The sequence below is a fragment of the Chrysochloris asiatica genome, unplaced genomic scaffold (assembly GCF_000296735.1).
Source record: "Chrysochloris asiatica unplaced genomic scaffold, ChrAsi1.0 scaffold00078, whole genome shotgun sequence".
Lineage (NCBI taxonomy): Eukaryota > Metazoa > Chordata > Mammalia > Afrosoricida > Chrysochloridae > Chrysochloris > Chrysochloris asiatica.
Genome location: NW_006408596.1, coordinates 3,401,002 through 3,410,948, shown reverse-complemented (window position 1 = coordinate 3,410,948; position 9,947 = coordinate 3,401,002). Strand labels below are relative to the sequence as shown.

Genomic DNA, 9,947 nt, shown 5'->3' with positions numbered 1-9,947 from the left:
CCTCCGGGCGCCCCCGGCCCCGCCATCCCGCACTGGGGGCCCCCGGGACCCCCTCTCTGCCCCCCGGAGACGGTGGCCGAGCGGGCGGGCGCTTAATTCTCCCGGAAGGCTTATTCGAGGTCTTCGTTGTTATTTTGGGGGAAGCCAGCGAGACAGCGCCTTTCGGGGCGCGCTGGTAAGGTGGGAGGGGGTGGGGGCTGGACGATTGGATTATTTCGCGTGTGTGGAGGAGCGGCCGCCGCCGGCGCGGCAGAGACGACAACAACTTGCTGGTTTTCAGGTTGGGTTAACGGCATGGAGAACAGTCACCCCCCCCACCACCACCACCAGCAGCCCCCGCCGCAGCCCGGCCCTTCGGGCGAGAGGAGGAACCACCATTGGAGAAGTTACAAGTTGATGATTGACCCAGCTTTGAAGAAGGGGCATCATAAACTGTACCGCTACGATGGGCAGCATTTCAGTCTGGCGGTGAGTAGCCGGCGCGCCTCCCCGCCACCCCGACCGCAGCCAGGCCCGGGGACATGGGCCCGAGCGGCCCAGGGATTCCCTCTCCTGACCACGGGGCCAACTGTCAGCCGGTTCCCTGGCCCCGGAGTTTGACAAGTGCCTGGAGCAGGGGGTCTGGCCTCCGACCCTGGGCAGTGGAACCAGCCCTCCCATTCCGGGTTCCCCCATCCCTCCTCACAGATGTCCAGCAATCGCCCGGTGGAAATTGTCGAGGATCCCCGGGTGGTCGGAATCTGGACCAAAAACAAGGAACTAGAGCTGTCGGTGCCCAAATTCAAGGTAGGACCCCTCCCCCACGTCCCGCGGCCCCTCTCCTTCTCCTCCCCCTCCCCACCTTCCCGGAGTTCGAAAATAACGCCAGTCCTGACGGTGCCCAGCCAGATTCCGAGTTCCCGCCGTCCCGCAGGAAAGTTTGAGTGGGGCGAGGGGACTGCTGTCCGGGCCCCTCTCTGCTACTGTAAACAGAGTAACACTGGGGAAACTAATCCAGGTGCCTATACAGTGTCCCGCCCGCTCTGCTGGGGGCTCGAGGTTCTCACCAGGTTCCTGCAAACCCAGTGTCTCTGTTCAAGGACCCGCCCCCCTTCTTTCCCTGGGAACTCAGGGGAGACAACTTCGTAGCTCAAGGGGTCACCCCTGGCTGGGCTATGGGGAGAGGGGCCAGAATGGGGGTGGGGAAAGAGAAACTGTTTCTTTTTCTGCTTTCCTTCGGAACCCAGAGGACTTCCACGTTCCAAACGATTTAATCCTCCGCTTCCCGGGCCCGCCCGCGTGTATTTTTTTTTTTCCGGGGAAATATGTGTGTGTGTGTGTATATATATATATTTATTTATTTTTTTTTTAATTCTTCATTGTTTTCAACGTGCGGGGCGAGTGGGGAAGGTTGGGTTTTTTCCCCTTCTGTTTCAATGTCCTGCAAACTCACTTGTCCCTGCTAGATTGATGAGTTCTACGTAGGCCCGGTACCTCCGAAGCAGGTGACATTTGCCAAGCTGAATGATAACATCCGCGAAAACTTCCTGAGGGACATGTGCAAGAAGTATGGGGAGGTGGAGGAGGTGGAGATCTTGTACAACCCCAAGACCAAGAAGCACTTGGGCATTGCCAAGGTGGTCTTCGCCACGGTCAGGGGTGCCAGGGAGGCCGTTCAGCACTTGCATAGTACTTCTGTCATGGGGAACATTATCCACGTGGAGCTGGACACCAAGGGTGAGTAAGGGCCGGGTCTGCCCATGGGGAGGAGCCAAGGCGACCTGTCTGGGTGATCACTTTCCCTCTCTGCTCCCCTTCTGCAGTGCTGTCTCCCCAGCCCCCCAACCTGATTTTATATTTTTTATTTATTTGCCCCCTCCTGAGGTTGGAGTCACGTGGAGCTAAATGTGTTGTCTGTTGCTAGGAGACAGGCTGTAATTTACTAAATGTGCCAGTCCTTGGCCACTGCTACCCTGGGGACCACCAGGAGGCTTCCCCATTGCTGGCACCCCGGAGGGCTCCCCCTCTCTGAGCCCTGATGGTCTCAGTTTAGACAGTCCCAGGACTACTGCCTCCATTGGGAAAGAAGCAGGGGTTGTTTATTTGTGGGGGGCTGAGGGAGTGCCTAGGGATCCCTTTAAACACAGAAAGAGACTGTCCCTTAACTCAAAAGGGAGCCTTAGGAGTTCCCAGGGGTTCCCAACCACCACCCCTCACCGTGCTGCCCCTTACCCCTGGAAGCAGGAGCCAGCCTGAGCCTGGAGTGTTGTTTCATTGATAATGTTCTGAGCAGGGCGGGCTGTTCTGGGTGTTGGAGGGCTGACACTGTCTTCCCTCCTCTTTCTTAAAGAGACAGTAGCACTTCCCCAGCACTGCATCCTGTGCTGCGGTGAGAACAGGCTTGGGAGGCCAAACCTCCCACTGCAGGGGCCCTGAGATTCCTTTGGGATCCTGACTGGGCGGGGGGTCTTCAGGACTCCAGGGCTTCTCACAGAGTTTGCACGTGGCCCCTCTAGGGAAGTCCCTACCAGAGGTAATGATTAGAGAGTTCACTGGCATGGAACAGAGGTACTGGTTGCTCTGAGGATCAGCCCTGTGACTGGCAGACAACTGTGAGCTGCTGAGTCCCCTGGGGTCCTGGGTGGATGGCTTTCAGGGGGTTGTGAGCCTCAGGATTCAGCGGATACCAGGCTCACTACACCCAAGACCGTTTTGATGATTAATATAAATTGACTGGGTCTCAGACCAGGTTGGGTTGTTGGTCTCCACAAGCCTGTGCCTCGTTCTGGATCACCTCAGGGTCCAAGCCCACAGTCAGTTCCTGTCCCACTCTACCACTCCCCTTGCATCCTTGGTCTCTGACTCTGAGAGGAGGGTACAGACTCTTTGAACCCTGTGTACCCTCTTGGGGGAGGGCAGTGATGGCTCCTGGAGAACCAATCACAAGAACTCCTTCCCTAACACACCCACACAGCTTAGAGAACAGTCAGCTCTCACCAAAATGTCATTTCTGCCAAAAAAAAAAGACCCTCAGACATTGCCAACAAAGTTTGTATTTCAAGAAAGAAAGAGATCAGTAAAGTGTAGCTCTAGGAATGTGGCTCTTTTGCATATGTAAGCAGCTGCCAAGGAGACTCTATAAATACAGATAACAGCCCCCCTTCCTCTTGGCTGAGGTTACAGTAGGGGGCAGCATCCCAGGCCTTAGGCAAAGTTGGAGACCCCCTGGGTTCCCCACTTGGCCAGAGACTTTTGGGGTTTAGTCATGTGGTGTTAGAGTATGTTTTGCCAACTCTGCTGCCCCAGCTAGGTTGGCAAACTGTTCCCTCTGTGCCACCTAGCTTCCCTTTTCATTGCTACCAGCAGGAAGGCAAAAGGAAGGGGCGCCCTGCCTCTTTCGGTGGGTACCATGGCCCGGGCACTGAGGAGGGGCTTTATGGTGGAGGCTGGTGTTTCTGGTCATGGAGGTGGTAAAGACTGCTGAGCACTTTCACTGAACAGAGAAAGGTAGAGGCACAGGTAGGGGGTCAGATCAGAGCTAGACCACACAGTTAGTGCCCTAGGCCTTGTGGTCTCTGGGATACCCGATGCCAAGCAGATGAGTGTCACTGGGGGCCCCATCCTGCAACTTTCCTGACCCACCTTCTGTACTCCCCCAGGGGAAACCCGCATGCGGTTCTATGAGCTGTTGGTCACAGGCCGTTATACACCGCAGACCCTCCCGGTGGGTGAGCTGGACGCCATCTCTCCAATCGTCAATGAGACCCTGCAGGTGGGCTTTCCTAGTCCAGCATTACCAGCTCCCCAATGCCACCCTGCCCTAATTTCCACCTGCCCTTCACTATCTACAATATGGAAGGCTAGAAAGGGAGCCAAGCCTGTTTGGGAGGGGTGGGGGGGGTCCATTGTTTTCCCAACATCCCCTTCAGTGTGGCTCCCCTAGTGTGGTTCCTGCTCCCTGTGGCTTTCAGATGCACCAAGTCCCTCCCTCCAGCTCTCCTCCAGCACAGACCTAGACTCCCACCTGGGGCTGCTTTTCCACCTTGTTTAGGCTCCCCTCTTCAGAGCAACAGTGATGCCTACCTCAACTGTTACCTCGCAGGGCATGCACCTGGATGGCCCCCTCAGGAGAGCTTCTTATCCCAGCCCCCTCGATCCAGCCACCCTCAGGAGTAGTTTTCAGAATGAACAGTCCTTGCTTGCTTGCTGTCCAGCTGGGTTGTTCATTAGGCACCTGATTTAAAACCTAAGACTCTGGGGTAGATGGGGAGGACCCTTGGTCACCCCCTTACTCTCAAGACCATAGTTCTTCCCGCTACCCTGTTTGAAAGGGCCTGGATTTCTGACAGTGTACGACTGACAGAAAATCCCAGCTAAACCAAAACATCAGGATCTCTTTTTTTCTGTCTTTGGGATGAAAAAACTTAAAGGTTCTCTAAGGATAATTCCACTATGGGTCGGAATTGACTCAACGGCACTTAACAACAAGGATAATTGGTTACCCCAAGATTAGAAGAAGGTTAGGACCATCTTGATTCCATCCTCAAACCCATTGTCAAATTGGTGCCTACTCACAGTAGCTTTGTAGGACTGAGTCCAACTTCCCCACAGGCTTTCCGAAGCTGGCAGCTTTTTAGAAGCAAACTTACTCATGCAGAGTGGCTGGTGAATTTGAACTGCCCACCTTTTGGTTAGCAGCTGAATCCTTAGCCACTGTAACAGCACTAGGGCTCCTTGCCATCGTCGTACACCCTCCTCACTTTCCCCTTCTTCCTTCTCCCATGCTGCAGTTGGAGAGCTGTCGCTTTGGCTCTGAGCTTTGCAGCCAGAAATCGAAGGGAAAGCGTCCTTGTTTTTCTCCCCAGTGCTCTCACATCTCCTCTCTCTGTCTGCAGCTGTCCGATGCCCTGAAACGTCTCAAGGATGGTAGTCTGTCTGCTGGGTGTGGCTCCGGCTCATCCTCTGTCACCCCCAACAGCGGAGGGACACCCTTCTCCCAGGATACAGCTTATTCCAGCTGTCGTCTGGACACGCCCAACTCTTATGGACAGGGCACGCCGCTCACACCACGCCTGGGCACCCCCTTCTCACAGGACTCGAGCTATTCCAGCCGCCAACCCACACCCTCCTACCTCTTCAGTCAGGATCCCGCAGTGACATTCAAGGCCAGGCGCCATGAGAGCAAGTTCACGGACGCTTATAACCGCCGCCATGAACATCACTATGTCCACAACTCTTCCTCAGTTACTACGGTGGCAGGGGCAGTGGCTGCCTTCCGGGGCTCCTCAGACCTGCCATTCGGGGCAGTTGGCAGCAGTGGGGGCAGCAGCGGCGGCCCCTACAAAGCTCAGCCACAGGACTCAGCCACATTTGCCCACACTCCTCCGCCTGCTCAAGTAACCCCTGCCCCTACCCCTGGAGTCACCTTTAAGTCAGCTTTCTCTCCCTATCAGACCCCAACACCTCCCTTCCTGCCACCCCCCGAGGAGCCCACTGCTGCGGCCACCTTTGGGGCCCGCGATGGTGGGGAGTTCCGGAGGGCACCGGTGCCCCCACCTCTGCCACCCACAGAGCCTGTGGCCAAGGAGAAGCCAGGTACTCCGCCTGGCCCTCCTCCCCCAGACACCAACAGTATGGAGCTGGGGGGCCGGCCAACCTTCGGCTGGAGCCCGGAACCCTGTGACAGTCCTGGTACGCCCACACTGGAGTCATCTCCTGCGGGGCCAGAGAAGCCACACGACAGCCTGGACTCCCGCATTGAGATGCTGCTAAAGGAACAACGCACCAAGCTGCCCTTCCTGCGGGAGCAGGACTCCGACACCGAGCTGCAGATGGAGGGCAGCCCCATCTCCTCCTCCTCCTCCCAGCTGTCCCCCCTTGCCCCCTTTAACACCAACTCCTATCGTGGCCCCACACCACCCTCCTCACGACCCTCCAGCACCGGCTTGGAAGATATCAGCCCCACGCCATTACCTGACTCAGATGAGGATGATGAACTGGACTTGAGGTCCCGGCCCCCACCTGAGCCAGGCCCCCCAGACCCTTGTGGTTTTCTGGGCCAGAAAGGTGACACTGCCTTGGAACTAACCAGCGACAGGACCCCAACCTCTGAGAAGATGGATGAGGTACTGCCGTGTCTGTCCATCTCTGTCTGGGCTTGGCTTTGTTTGTCTTGTGTCTCCTTCCACTTTGAAACCTTTGAGATAACTAGCTAAGGCACAGAAGCGACAGGACTAGGGAAGGAGATAGAATGTAGTGAGTAAAAGAATGCAGAAAGCATTAGCAGCTGTGTTTGCACCACTGGTTTGGCCCTGAGATCCCTGGTAGCCATGGTAAAAAGGGAACATGGCCTTCGTTTTCTTTCTCTTGTTAGGTAAGAGGAGTCAAGACTTCTCAGGAATAAATTCTGACTTGAGCTTCTCTGGTATGATTTTGCTAAGACCTCACAGAGTTTTAGTTGCTGGTGATTTTTCTAGACCCTGTCTGTTGTCATGTGGCTGGTCAGGCTTGATCCTGAAGTGTAAGCAGTTGAGGTGAGGGAAGCTGGCCAGAGTACTGGAGCCCTGGCTTGTAGAGTCTGGTCCCCCCTTTGAGGAGAAGGAAAACTCTGGCAGATCCTGTGTGTATGTGGGGGGTATCCCTTATCTCTCACTCGGACTGGACTTGTAGGATGAAAGAGATAAGGGCCAACTCAGAGAGGACTGCAGCCAGAGGCTGGTGAGGTCGCCAGTCCCCAAGTAGACTCTCTGGGGTCTCATTGCCAAGCTTCCCAGTGGTTCCACCTAGGGGCTGGGAGCCTTGCCTTATGCCACACTCCCTTGGGTAGGGGTTAGGCCATCCTCCTGGACTCTGGCTCCTCCCTTTCTGAGCCAGTCACCTACCCTGGTCCTCCTGGGAAGCCTTGAGTTAGAGCCCTTGTGGGCCCTATGGGCATGAACAGCCCGTAGGGCCGGGGAGGAGGGTCCTGGACAGAGCTGCGTGTTCCTGTGGGCAGTGGGGAGGAGATACCAGGCCCTTTGATTCGGGCTACAGAGCTGCCTCAGGGAGGAACAGAGAGGAGCTTGGCCTGCCTACTAGGAGCCACAGATGGTTGGGACTCTAAAGGGGCCTCCCTACACTTCTAGGGAAATGGCTTCTGGCCCTCAGGCAGGGGGAGATGATGACAGGTGTGCAGAACATAGGGGCTGCCGGCCCTGCCATTTTCCCTCCTTCCAAATTGCCTGGAGTCTGGGGACATTTTAACATACTGTCTAGCTGGTTCAAGGCTGGGGAATCCAGAGTAGCCAGAAAGCGTCTGTAATACTATGTCATTTATAAGGGAACAGGAGACAGGCCCAGAGAGCTGGGGATCTGGGATGACTTCAACCTCTGGAGTTCAGACTCTGAAAGCCTTCAAACCGGCCTTCATGCGCCCCCTGCTGGCAGACCAGAAAACAACCTCTGGTTTGCCCGGGGGAACCCAGACTGAGAATAGCATGAAGAGCAAGATGGGGGTGGGGGTTGGAGGGAGATGAGATAATTCTCTTGTTTCAAACGGGAGGTGGCTAGAATCAGGCTCCAGTCTTCAGCCTAGAACCTCAGCTCTGTCGCTTACTGTTTATGTAACTTTGGGGGAGGCACTTTCCCTCTTTCGGGGTCTCAGTTTTTCCATCCGACAAATGGGGATATCTGGAGAATACCTACCTCACAGTGCGGTCTCAACTAAAATGAAGGTCCTGACTGGAAGAGCAGACTAGGGTGGGTACTCAGCTCTCTGAGAAAGGCCAGTTCTTGCCGTGTCCCCAAACCGGAGCTGGTTGGTGGAAGGGTGAGGCTGAGGGAGGGAGCAGGAACCGCGGGGGGCCCGGGACTTATTGTGATTGGCTGGTTGTGGAGGGCTGGGTTAACTCTTTGTGGTCTGTGTCCAGAACTGATCCTACTTGAGTTCTTGAGAGCGTCAGGTTGAGTCTGTGGTTCTATGGTGCTCCCAGGCAGTGCTTGGGAATCCCAGGGGAGGGAGAGAACGTGCCTGTGCATACGAGGTGTGTGAGCATGTGCACACACGTGTGTGTATGCACGATTATGTGTGGGTGTGTATGTATATGTGCGTGGGTGTGTGTTTATATGAGTGTGTGTGTGCACATGCTTGTTTCTCTCAAGTGTGTATGCGAGCTCATGTGTGAAGGATGTGTGCATGTGTATAAGGGATACTGACAAGGGCAGAAGCTTCCTGTTCCCTGTTTCCCCCCCCCCCCCTCACCTGCAGGTCTGCCCTCTGACCTTGCAATCCAGAAAGACCTGCCCCTCAGCCAGTAATTCTCCCATGCTCCCTGGCTCCTGCAACCTGGAATAGCTTCATATCTGTAGTCTTTGGTGCTGGGCCTGAGCCACGGCTCCAGTCTTTTCTAACTCAAGAGCTCTCAGGGTGGACCCTCCTCCCCTAGCCCTGCCCACCCTCTTCCATCTCTGGCTTCCAGCCCCACCTTCAATTGCAGGCTATTTGGACCCAACTTCCCAAAACCTGCCTCCTAAAGACAGTGGACTCTTAGCCATTTACAACCGAGTGTCAACCATCCAGACTCCTCCCTTTGCAGCCACCAGACTCCTCAGGATGCCACCAGCAGGTCCCCATGCTAGGCAGCCTCACTTCTGACTGGCCCACGTAGCGTGGGCCAGGGGCTTCAGTCCCCTGTGTGTATGCCTTCTCAACTATCCAAAGCAATAGTGGAGCCCACTTTACAGGGGGCGATTAGAGAAATTAAAAGTAGCATGAGGCTGTACTGTAGCACTGCCTCGGTGCATACCACCTGCACAGCACAGGACGAGGTGTGAGGAGTAGTAACGGAGATTACAGTAGCTCATCTTTCTGAACCGTCAACATCCTTAAGCCCACCTGCTGGAACATCACCTTCTCCTGGAGGCCGTTTGTGCTGGGACAGTACGCAGGCTCAGGGCCCACTTCCTGCCTCAGGCTCCTTTCTTTGTGTCTCGGGCAGGTTACTTACGCTGTCTGTGTCCCCATTTCCTCATTCGTAAAGATGAAGATAGTACACCTACTCCGTAGGGTGGTTCTGAGAGTTAAGTGCTGAGAGTGTTAAGCACAGTCATGCATAAAAAAACACCTATCTGAGCACACCTGACTGAATATACATCCGGGCCCCTTAAAGCTTATTATACTAAAAATTTGAGATTCATGCAGTGTTTCAGGCAAACTGATGCTCTTGCTTTTAAACATAATTATTATTGTGTTTAAAATGTTTTCAGTGTGTCTTACTGTTTCTTGATGCACAGAAAAGAAGTGTTTCTTTACTGGTTTTTTATCTTTTTGAATACACTTCAGGTGCACTATATGCTATAAACTAAAACAAACACTTGACTGTTGTGATTTATGAACAAACTGAACTTTAACGGCCGAGTTAGGAACAGAACTCAGTTGTAATCTTCGGACTGCCTGCATGTATATAAATACGTTGTTCACCCACAGTCCAAATCCCATAACTTCTATTTCATAGTATGTACCATAGGCATTAAGTGTCACATGACTTCGATTAGTATTATTGTCTCTGAATACAAACGGAGACACAATCTTCTTTCCTCGACATGCCCATCCCCCTTCCGGGTTTACTATAGAGTTCACATTGTGTCTGCTTCTCCTCTCTACCTTCTAGAAGATCAGTTCCTTGAGAGCCACATTTCTGCCCATCTTGTCCTTAGTGACTGGCATGTAGTAGGTGTAGAATGAGTGTTGAATAAATGCACAAATCTTCATTATAACCCCCTGAGACAGGTTCTTGTGACTTGCCCAGGGCCATATGGCTGAGAAGATGGGACCAGGCCCCAAATACTCTAGCCTCTCTTCTCTTTTCTTCCTGCCAGCAGTCCTCAGGTGAAGACATGGAGATCTCAGACGACGAGATGCCCTCGGCCCCTATCACCAGTGCCGACTGCCCCAAGCCCTTGGTGGTGACCCCAGGGGCAGGGTCCTCCTC

At 54.4% G+C, this 9,947-nt stretch overlaps 1 protein-coding gene across 1 annotated transcript in view; it reads left to right on the top strand.

Annotated features, from left to right (window-relative positions):
• The first annotated feature begins 294 nt into the window (after positions 1-294).
• Positions 295-9,947, top strand: part of SETD1B (SET domain containing 1B) — a 22,291-nt gene continuing 12,638 nt past the window's right edge. The window contains exons 1-6 of the mRNA XM_006865491.1: positions 295-468; positions 688-786; positions 1,446-1,716; positions 3,639-3,751; positions 4,875-6,105; positions 9,830-9,938. Coding sequence (XP_006865553.1) covers positions 295-468; positions 688-786; positions 1,446-1,716; positions 3,639-3,751; positions 4,875-6,105; positions 9,830-9,938 — 1,997 coding nt within the window. The remainder of the gene's footprint in view (positions 469-687; positions 787-1,445; positions 1,717-3,638; positions 3,752-4,874; positions 6,106-9,829; positions 9,939-9,947) is intronic.